The sequence below is a fragment of the Centropristis striata genome, chromosome 24 (assembly GCF_030273125.1).
Source record: "Centropristis striata isolate RG_2023a ecotype Rhode Island chromosome 24, C.striata_1.0, whole genome shotgun sequence".
Taxonomy (NCBI): Eukaryota; Metazoa; Chordata; class Actinopteri; order Perciformes; family Serranidae; genus Centropristis; species Centropristis striata.
Genome location: NC_081540.1, coordinates 17,555,958 through 17,582,838, shown reverse-complemented (window position 1 = coordinate 17,582,838; position 26,881 = coordinate 17,555,958). Strand labels below are relative to the sequence as shown.

Genomic DNA, 26,881 nt, shown 5'->3' with positions numbered 1-26,881 from the left:
ATGAAGAAGTGGATAACTAGTCTTCGTGGACAATGCAGATTCCAGTCTTGTCAGATTCATATTGCTTTTCTATATATGTATTTTAATTCACACTAATTACAAACGATACTCAATTGTATATAGATTACCATTTTCTTTAACAGGAGGAGCATACCTGTTCGAAGTGTTATGTTTTGTTTGTTTTTATTTTTCTGTCTATGTAAATGCAGCTATTTGAAAATATGGAAGTTGAATGATGATACATGAATGTAAAAGCTGTATGTCAAAGTGTTATAAACTGAAAATAAAATAAAAATATTGTGGGAAAAAAAAAAATTAATATAAAGGTAAAAACATAAATATATAATTTAGTCTCTCCACCAGATGGAGACAAACCTGTTCATCCATTTAAAGGAAATCTCATACACAATCTGTTTGAATATTATGAAACAAGTTTTAATTTTTCATAGTAAATATAAAGGTAGCCATGCGTAACAGAAGAAATTCAACTTACATGCAGCTCAAAGAGCTCAAAAATTATTATTTTATACATTTACATTCATTTTCAAATAAATTACATTTTACAACAAATATATTTATTTCTTTTTTACACATTTAAGTAAACAAACACACGTCACAAAGTAAATACTTTTAAATAAATGAATATTAATTTCAAAACAAATATATATTTAAATACAAATATATTAAATTTAAATTTAATGTAATTTAATCTAACTTTAGTTTTTTATTTGATTATTTATATGACAAATTACTAAATATTTATATGTACTTTAAAACATTTTGATTGCTTTGTTCTTTAATTTCAGGATTTATTTCATGATCATCATTTGATACTTTTATAACACAGTGAATATAAAACATAAATACATTGTATCAAGTGTGACTATATTGATATATTTATCTTATCTATTGTTACTTTATTTTATTTGTATTTTTTTTCTTTCTTTTTTTTCTTTTGAACTCTTCAGCTGCAGTAACAATTTAATCTCCTGAGTGAGATTATCTGAGTTAGCAAACATACAGAGATACCAGAAGAATATAAATATGTAAACATGTGAATGCAATAAGCAGCTTGTTCTGTTTAAGTGAAGAATCTACAGATTTCACTGTGAAACTTCTCCAGCTGGTTTCTGACATTAACAAAAAACACAATATGGAGTAATTTTGTGCTGTTTGGAGGTTTCATGTCTCATCGTTATCGTTTTGTGTCTCTTTGACTCCAGAACGACTACAATGAGATATAAAATAACCAAAAAGACATGCAAAATGTAAAAAAAACAACAACAAAAGAAACACAAAATAACCGCAAAGAGAGATAAAATTAACTAAAAGACAGGCAAAATGCAAGAGAAAGACACAAAATCACAACAAAGAGACAAAAAAATCCTAAAAGACATACAAAATGTCAACAAAAAAAAACACACAAAATGTCATATTGTGCTTTTTGGAGGTTTTATGTCTCACTGTAATGAGACATAGTCAAGAGTTGAAGTCAAAGAAACACAAAATGACAACAAAGGGACATTAAATGACCAAAAAGAGACACAAAAGGACTCCAAAGAGACATAAAACCTCAAGAAAGGACAAAAAGACAACAAAAGAAAGTCAAAATAAAGAACTTTGTACCCTGCTAGTCTACAGCGTGCACAGAAATGCATAGGCGTTCAGCTTCACCCCGTAGCCAAACCCGGGGTAAACTGGTTCAGTGAAGGTGGTGTAGAAGGTGTGGAGGTGGATCAGTGTGTCAGAGGACACGCTGTAGAAGGACAAACTGCCGCCAGGATAGTCCACATACACGGCGACCCTGTGAGAGACGGCGGCGGGGATGAGTGTCCCGCTGTTGTTGTGCCAGGCGTTGAAGCCTCCGTCAGTGCAGGTCAGACACCAGGACTGCTCATTCCCTCCGAACTTGGAGGCGTCACTGTCTCCGCTCCGTCGGATTCCCTTGTAGCTCACCGCAATGTACACTTTCCCGCTCCACTCCACCTCCCAGTAACAGCGCCTGCTCACACCTGGCTCACACAGCACCTGAGGCCAGTAGTTGAACCGCTCCGGGTGGTCCGGGTACGGCTGCTCCTTTCTCAGATCCGTCACCTTCCTGTTGTTCTCAGACAGCTGGAGGAATCTGTGAGCTGTGTTCGGGTCCAAAGTGAGTTCACACGAGTCTGAGGGACGGAAACACAGAGAGACGTTTCATTATTACTGACTAAATAGTACAAAAATACAAGTGAAAACTGACTGATGACTAGACAGAGACATAAAATGTTTACAAAGAGACACAAAACAGCTACAAAAAGACAAAATGACTACAAAAAGACGCGAAATAACTACAAAATAACTACAAAGAGACACAAAATAACTACAAAGAGACATAAAATGACCCTAAAAAGACACAGACTACAAAGAGACAAAATAACTACAAAATAACTACAAAAAGACACAAAATAACTACAAACAGACACAAAATAACTACAAAGAGACATAAAATGACCCTAAAAAGACACCGACTACAAAGAGACAAAATAACTACAAAATAACTACAAAGAGACAAAAAATAACTACAAAATAACTACAAAGAGACATAAAATTACCCTAAAAAGACACCGACTACAAAGAGACAAAACAACTTCAAAGAGACAAAAAATAAATACAAAATAACTACAAAGAGACATAAAATTACCCTAAAAAGACACCGACTACAAAGAGACAAAATAACTACAGAGACACAAAATGTCAATGATAAAAAGCCTTTGGGGATCATATTATTAAAAAATATTAATTGTTTTGCAAACTTACACTTCCTCAAACCTGGTTTCAACCACTCGATTCCACCGCGCTCCAATCTGAAACAAGGTTTCAGTAATGAGTCAAATAAACAATTATTCAATCAACAAAAAAATAATTGGCAACTATTATGGTTGAGGTCATTTTCCAAGCACAAAATGTGAACTTTTTATATTTCTTTAGTTCTCAAATGTGATGATTTGTTACCTTTCATTTGTCTTATATTATGGTAAATATTTTTAAATACATTTACTGTAAAAAAAAAAATGATGTTGTTATTTTACACATCGTAAAAAAACCTGGATAATATACAGTAAATATCTTTATATAAAAAAATAAATAATATATGCAGATATATAAAACATTTTTTTTAAAGTCTGGCAGCAAAAGTTACCATTTACCAACACTTTCTTTTAGATTATATTTAAAGTTTTACTATGAAAAATTAAATGATTAATTTTACCTTCAGCAACATTATGTGTTTTTTTGTTTTTACATAGAATTACTTGTAATTTAACATTTAAGACCAATAAACAATTGAATAATACTGTATGAAACTGTATGAAAAATCTAAAATGACTCATTATATTATTTCTTTATATTAGAGTAATTTTCTGGACAATAACTTGTTTTTTTTACGGTGTACCTGAGAGTGTTCAGTCTGGTTTGTGGATCATCCCGTCCAGCCAACAGCAGCTTCTCTCCTGAGTCTCCTGGGTGGTTGTAGCTCAGGTCCAGCTCTCTCAGGTGGGAGGGGTTGGAGCTCAGAGCTGAGGCCAGAGAAGCACAGCCTTCCTCTAAGATCAGACAGCCTGACAGCCTGCAATCACATAGAAAGATATCAAATATAAAGAAACATATCATCAGCATATCGTTTGACCAGAAGTCCGATTTCAACATGTTACTAAATGAAGCAACACAAGGGAGGAAAAAACTGAGACAATTGATCTGACCTGAGAGTTTCCAGAGTACAATGTGGACTCTTCAAACCAGTGGAGAGTATCTTAACTCCTGAATCCTGCAGGTCATTGTTACTCAGGTCCAGCTCTCTCAGGCTGGATTTGGAGCTGAGGACACAAGACAGAGCTTCACAGCTCTTCTCTGACAGGTTACAGCCGCTCAGCCTGCACAGACAATGATGAACCGAAAAAGAGAATAAATTGTTATATAATAATCCTGTACGACAAATAAATAGGAATCCAGGATATATCCAGTTATTTCATTTGATACCAATATATACACAGATGCAAAATGTTATTTTTCTTTAGACTCCAGACTCCAATTATTAATTATTATAATAATTAGTCTTTGATTACTGTAATCATTTTGTGTCTCTTCATGGTCATTTTGTCCTTTTGGAGGTCATTTTTTGGATTAAAAAAAAAGGCAAAAAGTTTACTCAAAAAAAAAAAAAAAGTATACACAAGTTGAATCTTCGGAACAAAAAATTTAAATTTTGTAATTTTATGTCCCTTTGCAATCGTTTTGTCTCTTTGCAGTTGTTTTGTGGCTCCTGGTCATCATAAGGTGTCTTTTAAAAAAAAAAATGTTTGCATATCGGTCATTTTATTTGTCTTTTTGGTCATTTGATGTCTCTTTGTAATCGTTTTGGTCTCTTTGTCCTCTCTCTCTCCCTGAAGACCTGAGGGGATCAGAGATGCTTCAGATGTTTAAGAGCAAACTTAAGACTTATCTTTTTAATTTGTCTTTTACTTAAACCATTTTAAATATTTTCTTTTTATGAAAAGTGCTATACAAATAAAGTTTGGTTGTTTGATTGTAACAAGGGAGAAAGTGATAATTTTGGAAAATAAGGAGAGCTCACCAGACAGTGGGTGGAGATTAGAGTTATATTATTGAATAATAAACTCGGTCCTATTCTTGTTTGAGAATAAACTCTTTTTGCCTTAAACTCTGACTGGCTTCAGAGATGTTTTTGGGGGGGTTGTTTTTCCCCAGAAAGTAGCAGTAAATCTTTCCTGATAGAGGCTGAATATTGGAGAGTCCATATGCTTATGCAAGGCAAGAAGTCTTTCGTTTTGAATCAATAATGGCACATTAAAAGCACTCTGACAGGAACTGAACGTCTACAAACTCACAGAGCTTTGTTGGAGGCTTTGACCACTGGCAGCAGCCTCAGAAGGCCCTCCTCTGAAGCAGAGTATTTCTTCAGGTCAAACACGTCCAGATCTGTTTCTGACGACAGTAAGATGAAGACCAGTGCGGACCACTGAGCAGGAGACAGTTTGTCCGTAGCGAGGCTCCCCGATCTCAGGTACTGTTGAATCTCCTTCACTAGAGAGCGATCATTCAGTTCATTCAGACAGTGGAACAGGTTGATGCTTCGTTCTGGAGACAGGTCCTCTTCAACCTTCTTCTTGATGTACTGGACTGTTTTCTGGTTGGTCTCTGAGCTACTTCCTGTCTGTGTCAGCAGACCTCGTAGGAGAGTCTGATTGGTCTGCAGAGAAAGACCCAGGAGGAAGCGGAGGAATAAGTCCAGGTGTCCGTTTGGACTCTGCAAGGCCTTGTCCACAGCACTCTGGTAGAGATGAGTCTCTGTATATTCCTTGGACGTCGTTTGTTCTTTTGCCATCAGATTGACTCTAGACTTGATGAAGGTCAGGTGGACATGAAGAGCAGCCAGAAACTCCTGAACACTCAGATGGACGAAGCAGAACACCCTGTCCTGGTACAGTCCTCTCTCCTCTCTGAAGACCTGTGTGAACACTCCTGAGTACATTGAGGCTGCTCTGATATCGATGCCACACTCTGTCAGGTCTGAGTCATAGAAGATCAGGTTTCCTTTTTGCAGCTGATCAAAAGCCAGTTTTCCGAGAGACTCAATCATCTTCCTGCTCTCTGGACTCCAGTGTGGATCCGTCTCAGCTCCTCCATCATACTTGACGTTCTTCAGTTTGGACTGAACCACCAGAAAGTAGATGTACATCTCAGTCAGGGTCTTGGGCAGCTCTCCTTCACTTGTTTTCAACAGATCCTCCAGAACTGTAGCAGAGATCCAGCAGAAGACTGGGATGTGGCACATGATGTGGAGGCTTCGTGATGTCTTGATGTGGGAGATGATTCTGCCGGACTGCTCCTCATCTGTGAATCTCTTCCTGAAGTAGTCCTCCTTCTGTGGGTCAGTGAACCCTCTGACTTCTGTCACTGTGTCAACACACTCAGCAGGGATTTGATTGGCCGCGGCAGGTCGTGTGGTTATCCAGAGGCGAGCAGAGGGAAGCAGTTTCCCCCTGATAAGGTTTGTCAACAGCACATCCACTGAGGTGGACTCTGTGACATCAGTCAGGATCTCAGTGTTGTGGAAGTCCAGAGGAAGCCGACACTCATCCAGACCGTCAAAGATGAACACGACATGGAAGTCTTCAAACCTGCAGATTGCTGCTTCTTTGGTTTCAGGAAAGAAGTGATGAACAAGTTGCACCAAGCTGAACTTTTTCTCTTTCAGCATATTCAGCTCTCTGAAAGTTAATGGAAATGTGAAGTGGATGTCCTGGTTGGTTTTGTCTTCAGCCCAGTCCAGAGTGAACTTCTGTGTTAAGACCGTTTTCCCAATGCCAGCCACTCCCTTTGTCAGCACTGTTCTGATTGGTTCATCTCTTCCAGTTGAGGCTTTAAAGATGTCTTCTTGTCTGATTGTTATTTCTGGTCTGTCTGGTTTCCTGGATGCTGTTTCAATCTGTCTGACCTCATGTTCATCATTGACCCCTGCAGTCCCTCCCTCTGTGATGTAGAGCTCAGTGTAGATCTGATTCAGAGGGGTCGGGTTTCCTGCTTTAGCAAACCCCTCAAACACACACTGGAACTTCTTCTGCAGGTTGGATTTGAGGTTAAACTGGCACATGAAAGGAGATTCTGAAATAACAAGGAATATCATTCAGCATGCTCTCGAGGTAATGTGAACCAATTTATTTCCAAGTTAATTTATTATTATATTAATTTATTACTGGCGGGGACAGTGGCCAGGGTTGGGTCGGGGCTATATTCCAGATGAAATGTCTGAAAGGTGTGGCGCAATGAAGAAACATAAACCAACCAAGACTAACTTGCACCCACCTTAAAGGCTGACGGTAGTACCCATTTAAAATTAGACACCAAACTTTTGCCAAGATGTAAAATCAAGAAATCCTCTTACTGCTCTGCAGACGGGCAGCCAGATCCTCCTGCTTCATTCTCCGTAAAAAGATCAGTGTGATGTTCAAAAAAGCCTCCCTGCTCCTCTGCTCCTCATCCTCCTTCTGACTCTCTGGGCTCTCTGGGTAATCTGAACTCAGAACCTTTTGGATATTCTTCAGCTCGTTCTTCACAAAGGTGATGATGTTCTCCTCCAGTAGCTGGAACAGATTATTACAGGAAGGACACAATCAAACCAGAATCATGGAACCAAACATCATGTTGGACAAACTGACAATCCACTGGTCTAATAAGCGCAACATGGAATGATTGGGAACAGGAAAGATGTAAAAGAAGTACAGACCATAAATATGGAGTCCAGGTGTGTTTGATCCTGCTGGGCAGACTGAGCACTGAGAACCTCTGAGCTCTCCTGGTCCACTCTGAAGAGGAATCATGAAGAATTAAATCACATTATAGCAATATGAACGGTAATCTCAAGCTTTATGTGCACTCTTAGTCTCATTATAATGAATGTGCTTAATTGTCTTAATTTTTTAAATGTACACTTTTAATATTTATCTAAAAGCACACATTTAGTCTTTGTGTAAATGTACTTTTAGTCTATATAAATGTATACTTTTAGTCTTTATAAATGTATACTTTGTCTATACATAAATGTAAACTTTTAGTCTATACTTTTATTCTATAAATCAATGTAAACTTTTAGTCTAAATATAAATGTATACTTTTAGTCTATATATAAATGTATACTTTTATTCTATATATCAATGTACACTTTTAGTCTAAATATTAATGTATACTTTTAGTCTATATAAATGTATACTTTGTCTATAAATTAACGTATAGTTTTAGTCTATATATAAATGTATACTTTTAGTCTTATAAATGTATACTTTATATATGAATGAACACTTTTAGCCTTTATGTAAATGTACATTTTTAGTCGTTATATAAATGGACACTTTTAGTCTATATAAATATACACTTTTATATAAATGTATACTTTTAGTCTATATCAATGCATACTTTTAGTCTATATAAATGTATACTTTTAGTCTACATAGAAAAGTATACTTTTAGTCTTATAAATGTATACTTTATATATGAATGTACACTTTTAGTCTTTATGTAAATGTACATTTTTAGTCTTTATATAAATGTACACTTTTAGTCTATATATAAATGTATACTTTTAGTCTATATAAATGTAGACTTTTAGTCTATAAATAAATTTATACTTTTAGTCTATATAAATGTAGACTTTGAGTCTATATAAATGTATACATTTAATCTATATATAAATGTATACTTTTAGTCTTCTAAATGTATACTTTATATATGAATGTACACTTTTAGTCTTTATGTAAATGTACATTTTTAGTCTTTATATAAATGTACACTTTTAGTCTATATAAATGTACACTTTTAGTCTATATATAAATGTATACTTTTAGTCTATATAAATGTATGCTTTTAGTCTATATAAATGTATACTTTGTCTATATATAAATGTATACTTTTAGTCTATAAAAATGTATACTTTTAGTCTCATAAATGTATACTTTGTCTAAACATAAATGTATACTTTTAGTCTATATAAATGTATACTTTGTCTATATATAAATGTGTACTTTTAGTCTATATATAAATGTATACTTCTAGTCTATATAAATGTATACTTTTAGTCTATATAAATGTATACTTTGTCTATATATAAACGTGTACTTTTAGTCTATATAATTGTATACTTTCAGTCTATATATAAATGTATACTTTTAGTCTATATATAAATGTGCACTTTTAGTCTTTCTATATATGTACACTTTTATTCTTTATATAAATGTATACTTTAAGTATGATATAAATATACACTTTTAGTCTATATATAAATGTGTACGCTTCCATTTTTTTAACATATTTTGTTTTTCGGTAAGAGAAGAAAATGTATGAACATTAAATTAAAGAGCTCACCTCTGTTTAAGAGGTAGGAGTCCATCTTTAAACATTAGAGGTTCCCCCTTTGACTGGGTACTCTTCAAGGACACACAGGTTAATTCAGATCCAGGTTCAGATCCAGAATCAAGGGAATCTTGTCTCTGATGGATCCTGGGGAACCTAATATTAAAGGACTAAGATTTGAATCAGGATTTAATATACCCAGTGAAAATATGAATAGTATTACTAACAGCTCACCTCGACTCATGAAATAATCCATCTTTGAAATGAAGAGGTTCACCCTTTGACTGGTCACTGCTGAATGACACACAACTGGATCCAGGGTCAGGGTCAGGGTCTGGGTAAGTTCCAAGTCCATGGTCAGGTCCAAGTGGAGGTCCAGGTCCAGAAGAGTCTGGTTTTTCATAGAACCTGGTAGACCAGAGAAGGGTGTTCACATTTTAGTATTTAAATCAGAAAAGGTTTGGTGGTTTTTAGTGGTTTAGGAGTGGAAGAAGCATTCAGATTCTTTACTGCAGTAAACTACTAATACCACACAGTAAAAGTACTTTGTTACAATAAAGCAAGCTCATTTCAAACTATTAATTATTGAGTATTTTATATCCTGGATGAATCAGCTGATTACTTCCTCCATTAATCGACCAATTTAGTTTGTAAAAACTGTGAGAATAGTGGAAAGTAGAGCCCAAAGTAAAACACCTTGACAGTGTTTACAGGTACAGTACAGTTCAATGACGTCATGACAAAACCAACTCACGGGTTCGAGTCCATACACAAGCAGGAAACACGAGTTAATCCAGAACATACAGATGTCAAACACTGGACCAAACCAAGCTAAACTAAACAGTGGATCCTGATGCGATAACAAAGGAACAACAACTAAAGCAGACAACTGAACAACACAGACCAAGTACTCAAGGGACTAATTAATTGGCAGGAAAAAATGGGTTGCTGGGCAACTGCATCAAAACACCTAGACCTAGAGGAACACCAGATAAAAATCCATGCTTTTGACATTTTGTAGATTTCTGTATTTTGGGCAATTGTATGGCTAGCACTTGTGTTTCCTGTTGAGCAACCCCCTTAATATTGTCAATACTGTAAAGCCATCCATCCTGTGAATGCTCTAGGTCTCTAGTTTATGGTTGTGATTATTCTAGAGGTCACAGCAGCTCATTTTATACACTGAGCTCAAGTTTCACTCACTAACATCAACACACATGAATAAAATTGGGCTCAATGAAGTCTCAGCTTTCCAGTCATACCCAATTTATGCAGCTCACAGACTGTTGAGGGATCCCAGTAAGCAGAAATATTCAGACAATAGGACAAAATAATACATTTTCACCCCTTCATTGAGAAAGAATGTAGTAGCGGTGGAGAAGTGGTGTGTGCTCTCACAACACATAACAATGAAATAACATTTTGTCTTGGGTTAGGGTTAAATAGCAAATAATTATAGGTCAGTGCTGCTATTGAAGCAAAAAGTATGAATTGATATAGGTACTTGATTTGAATTGTAAGCAATACTACACTAACTTACTCAGAAAACTAAAACTACATTGCTCTCAGCTAGTCCTGTTTGTAATCACAACTTTAGCATCTAGCTGCATGGGGGTGTTCAGAACACTGTTTTTACCTGAAGACACACTGGCTCTCACATACCATGGAGCATACAAAGTATGGTCCAACACACTCTTCACCACCCAGGGCTGGACTGGGACAAAACAATCGGCCCTGGCAGTTTTGCACCGACCAGCCCACCACAACTGATAACTCCAGCGACTTTTTCTAGTATTATTGGAGACTCCTTCTTACTCTTCTTAACGAGCCGCCAGCGCCCGCAGCTCGTTAAGAAGAGTAAGAACAAGTCGAAGCGGCACAGTCCTCCTGCAGCAGTCTCTCCCAGCTGCAGAGCCAGAGGGGATGTTAATCCCTTAGCGTCCAGTCTGCAAATTGCTAACAGGCTAACAGTTAGCTCTGTAGCAGTACAGTGTGCATGTGCTGCTGCTGCAGGAGGTGTTCACTCAGCGATCTCTGTTTGTTTACAACAAGCACCGGACACTGTGCACAGTTAGCAATGTCGGTTAATTCACGATCACTATGTTTATGATCAGTGGAGACGCTGTGCATAATTAGCCATGCTGCTTTCTTTATGATCAGCTGCTGACGTTGTGCACAGTTAGCGACGGCGACCACAGTTGAGTCTCCCGTGTTTAATCCGTCGCTTATGTGACGTCATGGTCGAAAACTGTCGCTAAGTGATTATGCTTTGTTGCTATATTTAGCGACTTTTCAGATCCCCTTAGCAACTATTTTTCAAAAAAGTGACTGGCGACAAATCCAGCGACTTTTTCTGGTGTTATTGGAGACTCGTTCTCACTTTTCTTAATGAGCCGCGGGGCGGCACAGTCTCTCCCAGCTGCAGTCACATTCCAGGTATTGGGCCGTAGTGGAAACACCCTTCATATGTTTTTGCCCTCTGGCTGCAGGCACACCCAGTACTGTTTGTACACAAGACACCGTCTATACACTGATAATGTAGCAAGTAAACTACACATGCTGTGTTCAAAAAGTTAGCAAGTTAGCAAGCTAACAAAATAAAGTTAATAACCTGAATTCATGATATGAAGCCAGGCAGAGAACCATGTATCACTTCTTACCCGCATGTTGCCGGTGCTGCCATCTCTCCACCTTTCTCTCCTAACTCCCTGAAGGAGCAATTGCCCAGTATGCCAGATGGCCACCAACCCTGAGTGCATGTTTTATCAAGCTGTTTTCAGTGTGTGCCACATATTCGAGCCACTTCATCGACACATCTGCTCAATGTACACTCCATGGTACGTCAGAGCTAGTGTGTTTTTGGCTAAACAATGTTTTGAACACCCCTATGCAGCTAGATGCTAAAGTGTGATTACAGACAGGTCTAGCTGAGAGCACTGCAGGACAGTATGTCTGTATATAGTGCATGCCTTGCGCAACACTTCAACATCATTGTCACAATAACGAGGCATTTCAACTTTCCACAAATCAAATGTATGTGACCGAATCTCTGTAAATCCGTGTATCATTCGTTCTTTCCATTTTCATTTGGCAATCAAAAATCAAATAATGAAAAATTGACTGGTTATTTTGTTATTTGTTTTTTATTATAACACAAAAAACGAAAAGATATTTCAATATTAGGCTCAGATCAAAAATACCAAATGGAAAAATGGGCACAAGAACTGAATTTGATTTTAATATTTAATCGGTCGGGTTTACATGACCCGGAAGTTTGTAATGTAATATTCTACTGTACAGTCTTATCCAAATGCGTTTTTTTTTTTTTTTTTTTAAATCCACAGTGAACAGTTCTGTGAATATCATGCAATTAATCTTCTTTCCATATTTATCTGGTATTTGGGCCTGGTTGTGTAACACTTTATTCTGAAAACTGAAAACCACATGTAGACACAACAAATACATTTTCGGCGTGACGCAATTTAATTATTTCACGTGGTGTGTTCATGTAAAGTTAATACTTCATCTCCTCTCTGCGGGTACTGAAAAAAAGTGAGAAAGAACGACAGTAAAGTGTTTATCCTTCATGTCAGCTCGCTCTGAGCAGTTTCAATGAATTTACCATGAATATCACTCATATTGTCATAGCCATAGTATGTAGGGTCTGGGTATTTACCTAAATAATACTCATTCTCTATGGTGTTGAATCTGTGAGGAAAATAAGGTTCAAAGAGCCGGCTCTTTTAAGTGAACAATGGGAGCCGGCTCAAGTCCTTCCGTGAGCCATTCATCTTTTTTTTTTTTTACTTTTCTAGTTAGGAAAAGTACCTGTGGGTGCTGCTGACGCTGACTACAGGTGTCATGTGCATGCTGTGTGAAACAATCATGTGAGGATTGAAAAGGAGCTGAGGAGTGACAGGAAGAGAAGGAGGGGGGGGGGGGGGACACGCAGAGAGGAGAGAGAGGAGTTAAGACAAGAGAGGAGTGTGGTGAAAAGACGAGTGAAAGTCGAAAAAGAAGTAGCATTTAGATGCATTTTGACACTTGTGACAACATGAAAGCACAGTGTACGTTGCAAAAAAGGTGCGTCTAAAAACAAGATAAAAACACTAAATCTGAAGGAAATGATCTTGCTGCATGGACGGATAATTTCACTTGACAAGATTTCTTAAATGAAGATTATTAAATCTAGAAATAAGCATGTTGAACGCTTAAAATAAGAAATTAACTCTTAAAACAAAATAAATTAAAGCTGCAAGCAGCGATGAACTGGCCCGAGCAGAGTGCACTGACAATTATTTGTTTCTTACCAAGATAAATAAAAAAAACTTTATTCATTTATCTTGTTTTAAGAGTTAATTTTAAGTGCTCACTGCTGTAACGGTGGTGATCTGGCTACGAGCCGGGGGACAGCAGAGCCGCCCAGAGACCCCCAGCAGCTCGTCTATTGACCATAAAATCAGTGGATGTGTGTGGCTGAATGACATGAGGGGGGAATAAGGCGTAAAAATAAATAATCTTGCAGAAAGTGAGAACTGGAGAAGCAAAGCAGCAAGCAACACTCTCTCACAGACACACACACACACACACACACCAACACTGCCGGTAGACTGAGCTGAAACTATAGAGCAGCCAGAGTCAGAACATGCTGCAGAAAAACGTTGAATTGAGCATTTTAGTCCCAGAGAAGGGGATGGGCTAGTCTGGCTACGTAAACATCAGTCGTCTTCTTGCTCGATGCTTCCTTGAATTTCTGTCACTCTACATACGTCATCTGGTATAACTGATACGATTGGCTAAGAGCTACGTACAGACGCTTATGATAGACATTTGTAGCGCCCAATAAACGGCTCTGGACGATCGTAAACCACGCCTCCTCTACGGCAGCTATTCTCAACCTTGGGGTCCCGACCCCAATTGGGGTCGCGAGATGATTTCTGGGGGGTCGCCAAATAATTTTGGAAGTCAACTCTGTCTCCACTGTGTTAAAGTGTTCATGTGTTAATGTGTTTTAGTCTTTTTGGTCATTTCGTGTTTTTTTTAGTCATTTTGTGTCTTTTATTGGTCATTTTGTGTCTTTTTCTGGTCATTTTGTGTGTTTTTTGGTCATTTTGTGTCTTTTATTGGTCATTTTGTGTCTTTTTCTGGTCATTTTGTGTGTTTATTGGTCATTTTGTGTCTTTTTTTGGTCATTTTGTGTCTTTTTTGGGCCGTTTTGTTTCTTTTTTGGGCTGTTTTATGTCTTTTTTTGGTCTTTTTGTGTCGTTTTTGTCAATTTTGCTTTTTTGTGGTCATTTTTGTCATTTTGTGGTCATTTTTGTCATTTTGTGGTCAATTTGAGTCCTATTTTGCTTAATTTTATGTAATTTTTTGGTCATTTTGTGTCTTTTTTTGATCATTTTGTGGTCAATTTGATTATTTTTTGGGTAAATTTGTGTCTTTTCTGTAACAATGAAATATCGAGAAGATATCGTTTTCCCTCAAAGTTGAAAAAGAAAAAAATTCTGGACCAAATGGACTGAGTATGTAAAACCAATCAGATCTCATTTCATTTGAATTTACTTGTGCTTTGGGTGAACCTTCATTTATTTTATTTTTTTATTAGATGTTTTGATCATCTCAAGTGATGCGCTCCCCGGTTCTGTTTGAGTTTTTTGTTTTTTTCCTTTTTTGTTCCCAACTCAACTCAACTTTATTTGTAAAGCACTTCAAAAAACAACCAATGCCGCAACAAAGTGCTGTACATAAACAAGCAAACAAGAACAATAAAATAAATAAAACAGGAAATAAACGCTAAAATAAATAGTTTCATTGCTTTTTTAAAAAATATTTTAAAAACAATAAATAGAAACAAACCATAAAAACACTAAAACAAGAGCAGAGTCGCATGCGTGGTTGAAAGCCAAGGAATAAAAATAGGTTTTAAGATGAGTTTTGAAAATGAATGGTCTGTAAAAGAAAACCCCAGAAGGGCAGTTTGGACAAATCACTTAAACTTTCTACATCCATCCTTTCCTATGTCCTTGAATGACTATGGCTGTAATTGATGTATGTGATGGAAATGTGCCTTTGTAAATAAAAAGAGAATTATAAAAAAAAAGTTAAAAAAAATTAAAAACTTGAAAATTAAAATTAAAATTAAAATTTTCAATAAAACATTTAAAAATAAAATTAAAAACTAAAATTAAAGATAAAAATTTAAATTTAATTTAAATTTAAATTTAAAAAAATAAAATAAGAAAAAATATGGGGTTGGAGGCAAAGTCCTGGCATCATTAAAGTAATTACAATTAGTTATGAGGGAAACGTGACTGCCTGCACAAACTTTCACAACAATGCATCCAATAAACCATAAATATCTAATAATATCAGCTGATGGTGCCTGAGTGAAGGTCAAGGATCATAAAAGTAATTAGGATTTATCTTCTGGGTAACGTGAATATTTGTGCCACTACATCCAGATAATGTTGTAGTGAAAACTTTGACCTGTTGTTGTTGTTGTTGCTGGAGAAAAAATCACGTGAGCACGAAGGTCGCTTAAGATTAGATAAGCTAAAATAAAACTTTACTGTTTTCATCCTCCCTGTATACACCAATGTTTAAATGCCATGTTGGTATATTTTTTTCAGCACAACCTCACCTATATGACCTGATAATAATTGATTTTTTATTCTGACTTTCTGGATCAACATTTTGAACCAAAAAGAAACAAAGAAAAACCAACATAAATGTGATCTTGTGATTGTGTGTGATCCTGTCATCAACTCTGGTTTTTATTCTAGTGGGATTCGATTTTATTTGTGTCTTGTGTGTTTAGCCTAACAATTTTGGTCATTTTGTTGTTGTTTTTTTTTGTCTTTTGTTGTGTCCTTTTTAGTTATTTTGTGTCTTTTTTAATCATTTTTTGTCTTTTGTGGGGGTTTTTTTTTGGTCATTTTGTCTTTCATTTTGTGACTTTATGGTCATTTTGTGTCTTTTTTGGTCATTTTGTCTTTTTTTAGTCATTTTGTGTCTTTTTGTGTATTTTTTTGGTCATTTTGTGTATTTTTCTGTATTTTTTGTGTCTTTTTTGTGTGTCTTCTTTTGGTCATTTCGTCTTTTTTTGGTCATTTTGTGTCTTTTTTTTTTGTCATTTTGCGTCTTTTTTTTAGTCATTTTGTGTCTTTTTTTGGTAATTTTGTGTCTTTTTGGTGTCTTTTTTGTGTGTCTTCTTTTGGTCATTTTTTTGTCATTTTGTGTCTTTCTTTGGTCATTTTGTGTCTTTTTGTGTACTTTTTTGGTCATTTTGTGTCTTCTTTTAGTCATTTTGTGTCTTTGTTTGGTCATTTTGTGTCTTTTGTGTCTTTTTGTGTGTCTTCTTTTGGTCATTTTGTCTTTTTTTGGTCATTTTGTGTCTTTTTGTGTATTTTTTTGGTCATTTTGTGTCTTTCTTTTGAAAGATGATTGATGAAAAGTGATTTTGAACCTTTTTTTTACTTTCAAAACACTATCATGCTCAATAAAGAATTTAAAATGTTGCAAATGTGAACAAAGGTGGCAAATATAACATATAAGAGGGTTACATCCAGTTCTATCATTTTATACTAAATATATTTGAGCTTGTCTCCAGTTTTACTTGGTATATCATCATCACCCTGTCGCTTCTTGTTTTTAATCTGGACCTGGGCTCCTCCAACAGCAGTTGGTCAGCTGATCGTAGAGCTCTGGAGGGGGCGTGGTCACCTGCATCATTAGTGTTATTATTTCAATTATGTGACAATTTAAAGAGAACTCACGGTGTCGGTGATGAAAGCAGCAGCATCATCATGACTCTTCATCAGCTCACATCCACAGTCCTGTCAGAGAAACAAATATTACACTACATTGTAAAAAAAATATTTGTAGAAATTACAAAAAAAAAAAAAATTGCATCACCATAATAGACACTCTTAATTAGCGTAAATCAAGGAAAAGTACAAAACTTTTGAAAATACACAGTTTTACTGTAAGAATATCATTTTTCTAAATTTAATTTAATTAAAAATTGAATATCACCGTAGTGGATGCTTTTAATTACCATAAATCAAGGAATAGTACAAAACTTTTGAACTGTAGAAAACACAGTTTCTTTCATGTAAAATTAAAGGAGAAATACCATATTTTCACTAGGACACAATTACCCTAAAAACAAAGGGACTATTCAGTCAAAATTACAATTACAATATTTACATTTAAATTTACAGTAGAAAACCCTCTCACTGTAATTTTTACCACAGCTGCCGGTATTTTACCGTAAATTTAACAGATTTTTTCACAGTGCAGGATTTATATTAACAATAACAAAGGAAGACTTTTCCTGTCAGTCAGGGGGAAAATATAAATGAAAAAAAATAAAAAAATAAAAATAAATAACATTCATAAATAATACCCCCCCCCCCCATATTCATTATTTTATTGTTAAAGCTGTTCATGTTTCTTCATTTCATTATTTACAATCACCTGTTTAACTACATTTAAACATATTATAAAAATCTGTGCTATTACCACTATAGCTCAATAAATTAATATGCTATTAAATGTATTTACTTTTCTATTAAGTTCTGCCTTTTCTTTTTTTCCAACTCTTTTTATTGATTTTCCTCATTATGAACATAAGACATATCAGTCACTACAGACACCTGACCATACACATTTACAAGTACACGTTTAAATAAAAAGGTAATTTAAGTTGTATTAACTTATGTATCTCAAAATGAAAAGTAGAGAGATGTAGGAGATAAAATAAAAAAAAATAAAAAAAAGATTATACCTATATATGTACCCAAACATGTGTACACTCTTCAAAAGTAATAAATTAATTAATTAAATTAAATTAAATTAAAAATAAAAGAAAATAAAAGTTCTTAAATAAATAAGCAGAGACAGGAATAAAAATAAAATAAAAGTTCTTAAATAGATAAGCAGAGACAGGAATAAAAATAAATAAAAAATAAAATAAAAGTTCTTAAATAAATAAGCAGAGACAGGAATATAAATAAATAAAAATTAATTAATTAATATATATAAATAAATTAATTAATTAATTAATTAATTAAAAAAAATAAATAAAAGTTATTTCCTTCTGTTAAGAGCACTTCCATAACTTGCCCTATGTGTTCTGGATAAAATAATCAATAAATGGTTGCCAGATTCTATAAGTTCTGCCTTTTCAATTAATTTATTTGTTTACATTTTTTAATGTATTTACTCATTTATTTTGTATTTATGTTAAATAAATTACAATTTGGGGAAATACATTGGGGAGGATGCAACATTTGTGTTAATCCTCCTATTTAATTTTCTTTTTAAAAATACATTTATATAGGTACATTTTGTATTCATTTATTTGCATTTTTTTAAACAAACAAATGTATCTGTTTCTCTTCGTATCTGTCAGTGTGTTGCACCAGCCGACCCAGCGGACAGAAAACACAGATTGAGAGATACACACCTGTAGAGAAGAGTCCGGCTCTGCTTGGAGGGTTTTAAAGATGCTAGGTGTCCTCCAAAAAACGTCCCCTGAGAGAAAATACTCTTTAAACCTTCAAAAGAGACAAAACTTCACGTTTTAAGAAAGAGAAGTTGTTGTTTCGGTCTGAATCTGGAAACTACCGGCAGGTCACGTGTTATGCCGAACCCATCTGATGACGTCAATCCATCGTCATGTACTTTCTCTCACCAGCAGGTGGCGCCAAAAAGCAGTGGAGATCATATACAGTCTATGGTGGAGATACACATTAAAATTTTACACACTATATATCCAACAAATGTATCGTCATCCTGTTAAAATAATAATAATAATAATAATTATTATTATTATTATTATTATTATTATTATTATTATTATTTATTTATTTATTTTTATTATATATTATATTATATATATATTATATTATATTATTATTTTTTTCAAGTTTTGCAGGAAACACAAAAAACTTATACATATAACATATATACTTAACATATGACATTTATTGATCATTTCACTCAAAAAGGATGTAACAAAGGATGGCTATTATGAGATCATAAATCATAGTAATAACATATGGCATAGTAATAACATTGTGTGTAAATTGTGTAAATTAAGATAAATAAATGACTAAGTGACTTAAGTAAGATATGGTAAAACTTTATTTTGACTGAAAAAGACAAAATGACCAAAAAAATGACCAAAAAAATACACAAAATTACCCCCAAAAAAGACACAAAAAGACACAAATGACCAAAACAATGGACAAAAAGACAAAATGACCAAAAAAAACACAACAAAGACACAAAATCTCTAAATAAAAAAAGACATGATGACCAAAAAAGACACAAATTGACCAAAAAGTCACAAAATGAGAATACAAAATGATCAAAAATAACCCACAGAAGACAAAAAATGATTAAAAAATACACAAAAATAAAAAAGACACAATAATAACCAAAAAAGACACAACAAAAGACACAAAAATGACACAAAATTACAAAAAAAATACACAAAAAGACCAAAATTGTTACGCTAAACACACAAGACACAAATAAAATCGAGTCCCACTACAATAAAAACCAGAGTTGGATGACAGGATCATTCACAATCACAAGATCATAGTAATAACATAAGGCACAGTCATAACACTGTGTGTATATTTTGTAACTTAAGAGAAATAAATGACTTGGGCAATTTTTTGAACATGTCTTTGTGACTCAAGTAAGATATGGTAACACTTTATTTTGAAGGTGTCTACATAAGAGCCACACAAGCCTGTCAGAAACATGACATGACATGTATCATGAGCATTAATGTTACTTCAAGGTTTCATTAATGTTCATGACACATCCCAAAAAAAGACACAAAATGACTAAAAAAAGACACAAAAGACACAAAATGACAAAAAAAAGACACAAAAAGACAAAAAAAAGACACAAAAGGACACAAAATGACCCCAAAATTTAACTCCATGGAGTTTTGGACTATTTTGTCCATTTTTTAATCCTTTCCATCCTGCCTGTATTCACCACTTAAAAAATATTTAAATGCCATATTGGTATATTTTTTTCACCTATATGACCTAATAATAATTTATTTTTTTATTCTGACTTACTGGATCAACATTTTGAACCAAAAAGAAACAAAGAAAAACCAACATAAATGTGATCTTGTGATTGTGTGTGATCCTGTCATCAACTCTGGTTTTTATTCTAGTGGGATTCGATTTTATTTGTGTCTTGGTCATTTTGTGTCTTTTTTAGTCATTTTGTGTCTTTGTAATTCATTTTGTGTCTTTTTTTGGTCATTTTCTGTCTTTTTAGTAATTTTGTGTCTTCTGTGGGGTTTGTTTGGTCATTTTGTCTTCTCATTCCGTGACTTTTTTTGGTCTTTTGTGTCTTTTTTAAGTAATTTTGTGTCTTTTTTTTTGTCATTTTGTGTCTTTGTAAGTCATTTTGTGCCTTTTTTAGTAATTTTGTGTCTTCTGTGTTTTTTGTGGTCATTGTGTCTTCTCATTTTGTGTCTTTTCTTGGTCATTTTGTGTCTTTTTTTGGTCATTTTGTGTGTTTTTTTAGTCATTTTGTGTCATTTTATGTCTTTTATTTGGTCACGCTTTTGCAGGTTATCAACTAGGTTTTGCAGTTTGTACTAATTGTTTTGATGAATGCATTAACTGTTGTGCAAATGTAAATAGTGATGTGAGAAATGTAGTAAGTAGTAGAACAGAAGTATATATTTAAAAGAGGTATTTCTGTTGATGTGGCTCCCCCTGCTGGTGACAGTAAGTATTTTTTATGACAGCTGTAAATCATCTTTAAATGTACATCAATATTTTTCCATTTGCAAGATAAACACAACTTAACTTCTGGGACTATGATTCCATTATGCACCATCAAGAGTATGCAGAATTAGCTTTTAGCAGCTCCTGTTGCAATGAACCTATGACTGTACAGATAACTATCACTGGATTACTGTGATACTGAAGAAAACTTTAACCCTCTGGAGTCTCCAAAAGCTCCAAATCAACTTGTTGACTCCATCCAGACTAGAAAACAAAGCAGCGTGGAGCCCTACTGTAAATTTACCTCTAAAGTTCTGGCTGTAAACTCCATGAGGCCAGTTTCAGTTTGATGATGATATACCAAGTGAAACTGGAGACAAGCTCAAATATATTTAGTATAAAATAATAGAACTGGATGGAACCCTCTTATATGTTATATTTGATACCTTTGTTCACATTTGTAACATTTAAAATTATTTATTGAGTGTGATAGTGTTTTGGAAGTAAAGAAAAGATTCAAAATCACATTCTATGTTGACTAAAGGACTAAAAAAAGACACAAAATGCCAAATATCAAAAAATCACAAAATGAGAAGACAAAATGACCAAAAAAAATACACAGAAGACAAAAAATGACTAAAAAATATGGAAATTAACTAAAAAAGACACAAAAAGACCAAAAAAAGACACAAAATGACTCACAAAGAACTTACAAAAAATACAATAAAACGACTAAAAAAAGACAAAACGACCAAAAAGTCACAAAATGAGAAGACAAAATGACCACAAAAAACACAGAAGACAAAAAATGACTAAAAAAGACACAAAATAACTAAAAAAACACACAACAAAAGACACAAAATGACTTACAAAGACACAAAATGACTAAAAAATACACAAAAAAGACATAAAATGACTATAAAAAGACACAAAATGACCAAAAAGACAAAATGACCAAAAAGTCACAAAATTAGAAGACAAAATGACACAACAACACAAAATAACTAAAATAGACACAACAAAAGTCACACAAAAAACACACAGAATGACTTACAAAGACACAAAATGACTAAAAAATATACAAAATTACCAGAATTGTTACGCTAAACACACAAGACACAAATATAATAGAGTCCCACTAGAATAAAAACCAGAGTTGATGACAGGATCACACATAATCACAAGATCATATTTATGTTGGTTTTTCTTTGTTTCTTTTTGGTTCAAAATGTTGATCCAGTAAGTCAGAATAAAAAATCAATTATTATCAGGTCATATAGGTGAGGTTGTGCTGAAAAAAAAATACCAACATGGCATTTAAACATTTTTTTAAGTGGTGTATACAGGCAGGATGAAAAGGATTCAGAAATGGACAAAGTAGCCCAAAACTCATAATGTTCAAGCAAATTCTGCAGCGCTTTCTGGATTCTGTAGGATTTCTGTACGCAAAGAAGTCAAATTGAATCTAAAAGCACCTTTCATGTCTCTGTGTTCACATTTTACTCAGTTCATGTACTTAAGATACTTTTTTACTGATCTATCCTGAATCTGAACACTAAACAAACCATTACGGAGTTCACTGCTGCTCAACACTTTTCAAACTTTTCTGCTTGTTCCCCACTTTCTAAACTCGTCCTGAGCTGAAAAAGACTGTGTGTTTTGTGTACTTCCCCTGTAAGGAGGTCAACCTGCTCTGGTTTCAGGCTCTGAGGCTCAGGGAGGGTCTCCAAAGTTTCTACAGCCGGGACAAAGAGAAGAAGAAGAAACAGGGATCCGATTTCAGCAGGAATCAGCCTTCTGGAACTCCTTTCACATGAAATATTTCATCTCGCAGCCGAGGCCAAAACTTTCACATTTATTCTGAAAAACTGTACAAGTCATTAAAAAAACACATAAATACATGAGCTGTTTTGGGGGAGTACAGAGAAGAAGAAGCCAAAAACAGTCAAAAGGAACAAAAACACATTTTATCTTATAGATTACTGAAAAAAACTCAGAGATAAAGTTATGTACAGAAAGTCACTGAATCTACAAACGTGTTTCAGTGAGCAGTCTTAAAAGAAATGCCACGTTTAAATCAGTCTTGAAGAGATTTCAACACTTTTTTTACGTGGATATCATCATTTTCCCACCAATATTAACACATTGTAGATCAGAACTGAATAAAACTACTTACTTCTGTGTCTTGTTAACCCTTTGATGCACAACATGGGTCTAAAGTGACCCGAAAACTACGTTTTTATCGTCTATATCTTTGCAATAAATTAATTACATCATTCAGTATTGCAGGTTTTCCTCAAATAACTTGTTTTTGATCACCTTACATCCTCATTTTTTTTCTTTTCTTACTTTTTGAATAAAAACCCTTTTTTTCCACTACGCTTCTAATGCACAAGGTCATTTTAGACCCATGTTGTGCATTAGAAGGTGTTCATATGTTGTCACCAATTCACCAATTTAAAACCTAACAAAGAACACACTTAACACATTAACTATCCTATTTTGTTAAATTGGTGTTTTTCCAATGGAAATTATTATTTGGTGGCTCTAATAAGTCTCAAATGTTAAAATATGTGATTTTCCAATGTAATCTGGTGGTTCTATCAACTCTTTTAAAGTTAAACCTTCAAAATAAGACAAACATAGTTACACATTATACTCAAATTGTTAACTTAGTGTATCACTTTTTGTATCACTACGATTCTAATGCACAAGGTCGTTTTTGACCCATGTGTGTAAACTTGATGTAATAATACAAAAACTATTTTTCTTCATAAAGTATGAAAGGAAAAATGGACATAATGATCTGTTGTAATAAAAAAAAAAAAAAAGATTTTTGACTCAAGTTGTGTATTAGAAGGTGTTTTATATGTTGTGCATCAAAGGGTTAATTAAATCAAACAGAGCAAAACTATCAACACTGCAATCAAAAAACATTTTGTTACGGGTCAAATAAGTTTGTGACTAAAAAGTGTTTAATTGTGAATCACAAAGATTTGTTTTCTGTTGAGCTGAATCTGGTGGGCGGGGCTTACGCTGACAGACACATCACTATTGGCCAGTCTGGATCAAAGTGACAGCTCAGGAAACAAACATTTTAGTTAAGTAAAACTTTTACGTTAGCAAAAAGAACTTGGATTTCTAAACCGAACTTAATTCGCAAACATTTTTTTTCGCGAGCAAAAGTTTTGGACTTTTTACATAATAACACTTTTAACCACATTTTTAATTGCAATTTTGAATGTTTTTCTCTCAAAGCTTCAGTCTCTGTTTGGTAACATAATAAAGACACAAAAGTAAAACTAGAGTTCTGGTAAAGAACGCCAATCAAGACTTTTCCTCCCGGACACAGAAGCCAAATGTTAACTGGTGTCAGACGTTTTTCATCTTCTTCTGTCTGCAAACTGACATTTTACACTCTAAACATGTAATTGACAAATAACTGTAAGACTAATCGATGATTAAATTAGTATCAAATTAGATTTCCAGGAAACTTCCAGTTGCAGTTACAGTCCAACGTTTGTTCCCGGAGACTCAGAGTCCTGTTTCAGTTAGTGTCCAACATTGCAGGACACAGCGTGACTGCAGTTAGAATGTACAAAAATAGTTTATAATATAAAAGTGTTCGTCTGATAGAAAAGAGGATCCAGGAGCAACAGGAGTCATGTCTTCTGCATGTCCCCGTAAACACCGCCGTCCTCTACACTGTTGTTTCTCCCTGGTTGCTGTTGCTCAGTCTCTTATAAAACCGGCGCCATGACTGCAGCGTCTTCCCAGACCAGATCCAGAACCCGGATGTGATCCCTACGATCATGGTCATCAGGTACTTGATCATGAACACGGTGAAGTCAGGCGTCAATGGTGCAAAGTTTCCAGCTGGACACGGCACTGCGAATCTTTTGCACGTCTGCAGGTGCCACGTCCTCTCCCACTGCGGCCGGAACGCCTGCTCGTAGAAGTAGCAGGCGATGACGATGGTGGCGGGCACCGTGTACAGCACGCTGAACACGCCAATCCGCACCATCAGCTTCTCCAGCTTCTCTGTCTTGGTACCGTCGTGCTTCATGATGGTGCGGATGCGGAAGAGCGACACGAAGCCCGCCAGCAGGAAGGAGGTACCGATGAAGAGGTAGACGAACAGTGGCGCCAGGACGAAGCCGCGCAAGGCGTCCACGCTGTAGATCCCAACGTAGCAGACGCCAGTGAGCAGGTCGCCGTCTACCTGCCCCATGGCCAGGATAGTGATGGTTTTAACCGCCGGCACCGCCCAGGCCGCCAGATGGAAGTACTGCGAGTTGGCCTCGAGTGCCTCGTGGCCCCACTTCATCCCGGCAGACAGGAACCAGGTGAGCGATAGAATCACCCACCAGATTGAGCTCGCCATGCCGAAGAAGTAGAGGATCATGAAGAGGATGGTGCAACCTTCTTTCTTGGTGCCCTGAGCCACCATCTTGTAGCTGTCCCTGGTCAGCTGATGGTCGATACACACCACTTTGTCCTCCAACAGGAAGCCAGCGGCATAGGCCACCGCCACCATGAAGTAGCAACCGGACAGGAAGATGATCGGCCGCTCTGGGTATCGAAACCGCCTCATGTCCACCAGGTATGTGAGCACGGTGAAGAGGGTGCTCACACAGCACAGGATGGACCAGATGCCGACCCAAAGCCGACCGAACTTCAACTCCTCCTCGCGGAAATACATAAGTCCGTTGGGTTTGGAGGTCTCACAGGGGGCGCCGCAGTCCTTCACCCCCAGGAAGTGGTAGTTGAGGAAGGGTGGCGCCTTCAGCTGCAGCGGGCAAGAGAAGGGCTGGTCGGCCCGGCCGTGCGGTGGCGGCGGAGTCACAAGCTCAGGGAGGTTGGGCGTGGGGTTGGACGTGGGGCCGTCTGTGGTGTTCTGACCCACACAGATCTCTCCGGCGCCGTGGACCGGGAAGTTCTCGCAGCGCAGCCTCTCTGGCCACTGGAAGCCAAACTTATTCATGAGCGCTTCGCAGCCCTGCCGGGCACGCTCACACAGCGACCTGCACGGCGGTATGGCCTGCTCCAGAACTGTGCACACCGGCGCGTACATGGAGCACAGGAAGAACTTCAGGTCCACGGAACACTGGACTTTAACCAGTGGGTAGAACTGGTGCACCTCCAGTCCTGCGTCCTCCTGATTGGTGTGTCCCAGCAGGTTGGGCATGATGGTCTGGTTGTAGGCAATGTCCGTGCACAGCGGGATGGAGATGGTCTGGCAGAAGCCGTGCTCCGGGATGGAAATCCCCTTCTCATACTGAGCGGCGCACAGCTGGAAGAGGAGCGCAAAGACCAGCGTGCAGCCCGTTATCCAGCCGCTCCCTCCCGCCATGACAGATGACACACTGAAGGAGAGAAAAAAAGGAGTTTCCAAAAAAGCTCCAGCAGCAGCAGGACCCAAGAACAACTACTCTTTGAGTGTCCAGAAAAGCGCTATATAAATTAAATGTATTATTATTGTTATTATTAAATCCTGCAGCTGGCGCACAAAACGCGTTCATGCAATGCTCCTTTATCAAAACAAACATGCAGGGACTCAGTCCAGAGAGCTGGATTCATTCACATTTTTGTTATTTTTTAAAAGCAACATGTGCACGTCCTCTGACTTTAATCCGAGGCTCGTGAAGTCTTCATAAAACCCGGTCCCGGACTGCGCCGCATGGAAAAAAAAGTCTGCGCCACTTTCTGCGCCGTTACAGAAGAGAGAAGAGGAAAAGTTTGCTCGTTAATGAAGCTCCGTGGAGTTGTTTCTCTCCGTCAGGTCTGCAGGACCGGGACAGTTTCCAGGCGCCCCCCTCACGCTCTGCACCGCAGGAGGGGGGCGCCTTGAAACCTCTGCTCCAATCAGAGGCGCTGGATTCTCCTTAAGTCGCCGCTGATTGGTCGGTGGAGGTGAAAGGGGCGGGGCGTTGCGCAGGAGACAGCAGTTCTCTTCTTTAATGGGGAAAAAGTAGTCATTACATGAAGTACAAGAAATGTACTTTATTATGGTGGTGTTTTTCCTGTTTTTTAATATGAAGTGCAAATCCCATAAAAAAGGTAATACATATATTTACAGTAGCCTATTATTCAATTGCTTAATGGTCTTGAATGTTAAATTATAGTGAATTATATGTAAAAAAAAAAATATATATATATATATATATATATATATATATATATATATAGAAAATGAAGGCAACTTTCTG

General features: G+C 36.1%; 2 protein-coding genes across 2 annotated transcripts; both read right to left on the bottom strand.

Moving 5' to 3' along the window:
* Window positions 1–413: 413 nt before the first annotated feature.
* On the bottom strand, window positions 414–18,675 carry LOC131962622 (NACHT, LRR and PYD domains-containing protein 4-like). The gene is made up of 11 exons (XM_059327569.1): window positions 18,371–18,675; window positions 16,677–16,736; window positions 9,136–9,309; window positions 8,914–9,048; window positions 7,283–7,361; window positions 6,941–7,139; window positions 4,884–6,660; window positions 3,738–3,908; window positions 3,431–3,604; window positions 2,797–2,843; window positions 414–2,165 (listed from the first exon to the last, which is right to left on the bottom strand). Exons 2-11 carry the CDS (start codon window positions 16,706–16,708, stop codon window positions 1,636–1,638), a joined length of 3,318 nt encoding a protein of 1,105 aa, XP_059183552.1. The 5' UTR covers window positions 16,709–16,736; window positions 18,371–18,675; the 3' UTR covers window positions 414–1,635.
* Window positions 18,676–22,507: 3,832 nt separating this feature from the next.
* On the bottom strand, window positions 22,508–26,472 carry LOC131963106 (frizzled-7-A-like). Its single transcript, XM_059328248.1, has 2 exons — window positions 26,300–26,472; window positions 22,508–26,038 (listed from the first exon to the last, which is right to left on the bottom strand). The coding sequence occupies exon 2, from the start codon at window positions 26,023–26,025 to the stop codon at window positions 24,373–24,375; it is 1,653 nt and encodes a 550-aa protein (XP_059184231.1). The 5' UTR covers window positions 26,026–26,038; window positions 26,300–26,472; the 3' UTR covers window positions 22,508–24,372.
* Window positions 26,473–26,881: the final 409 nt, after the last annotated feature.

Coding starts and splice junctions, on each gene's coding strand:
- LOC131963106 (XM_059328248.1), bottom strand. CDS start 26,025: ATGGCGGGAGGGAGCGGCTGGATAACGGGCTGCACGCTGGTCTTTGCG.
- LOC131962622 (XM_059327569.1), bottom strand. CDS start 16,708: ATGATGATGCTGCTGCTTTCATCACCGACACC. Junction 6,661..6,940: donor GGCTGCCCGTCTGCAGAGCA/GTAAGAGGATTT, acceptor TTGTTATTTCAG/AATCTCCTTTCATGTGCCAG. Junction 2,166..2,796: donor GAAACCAGGTTTGAGGAAGT/GTAAGTTTGCAA, acceptor TCCGTCCCTCAG/ACTCGTGTGAACTCACTTTG.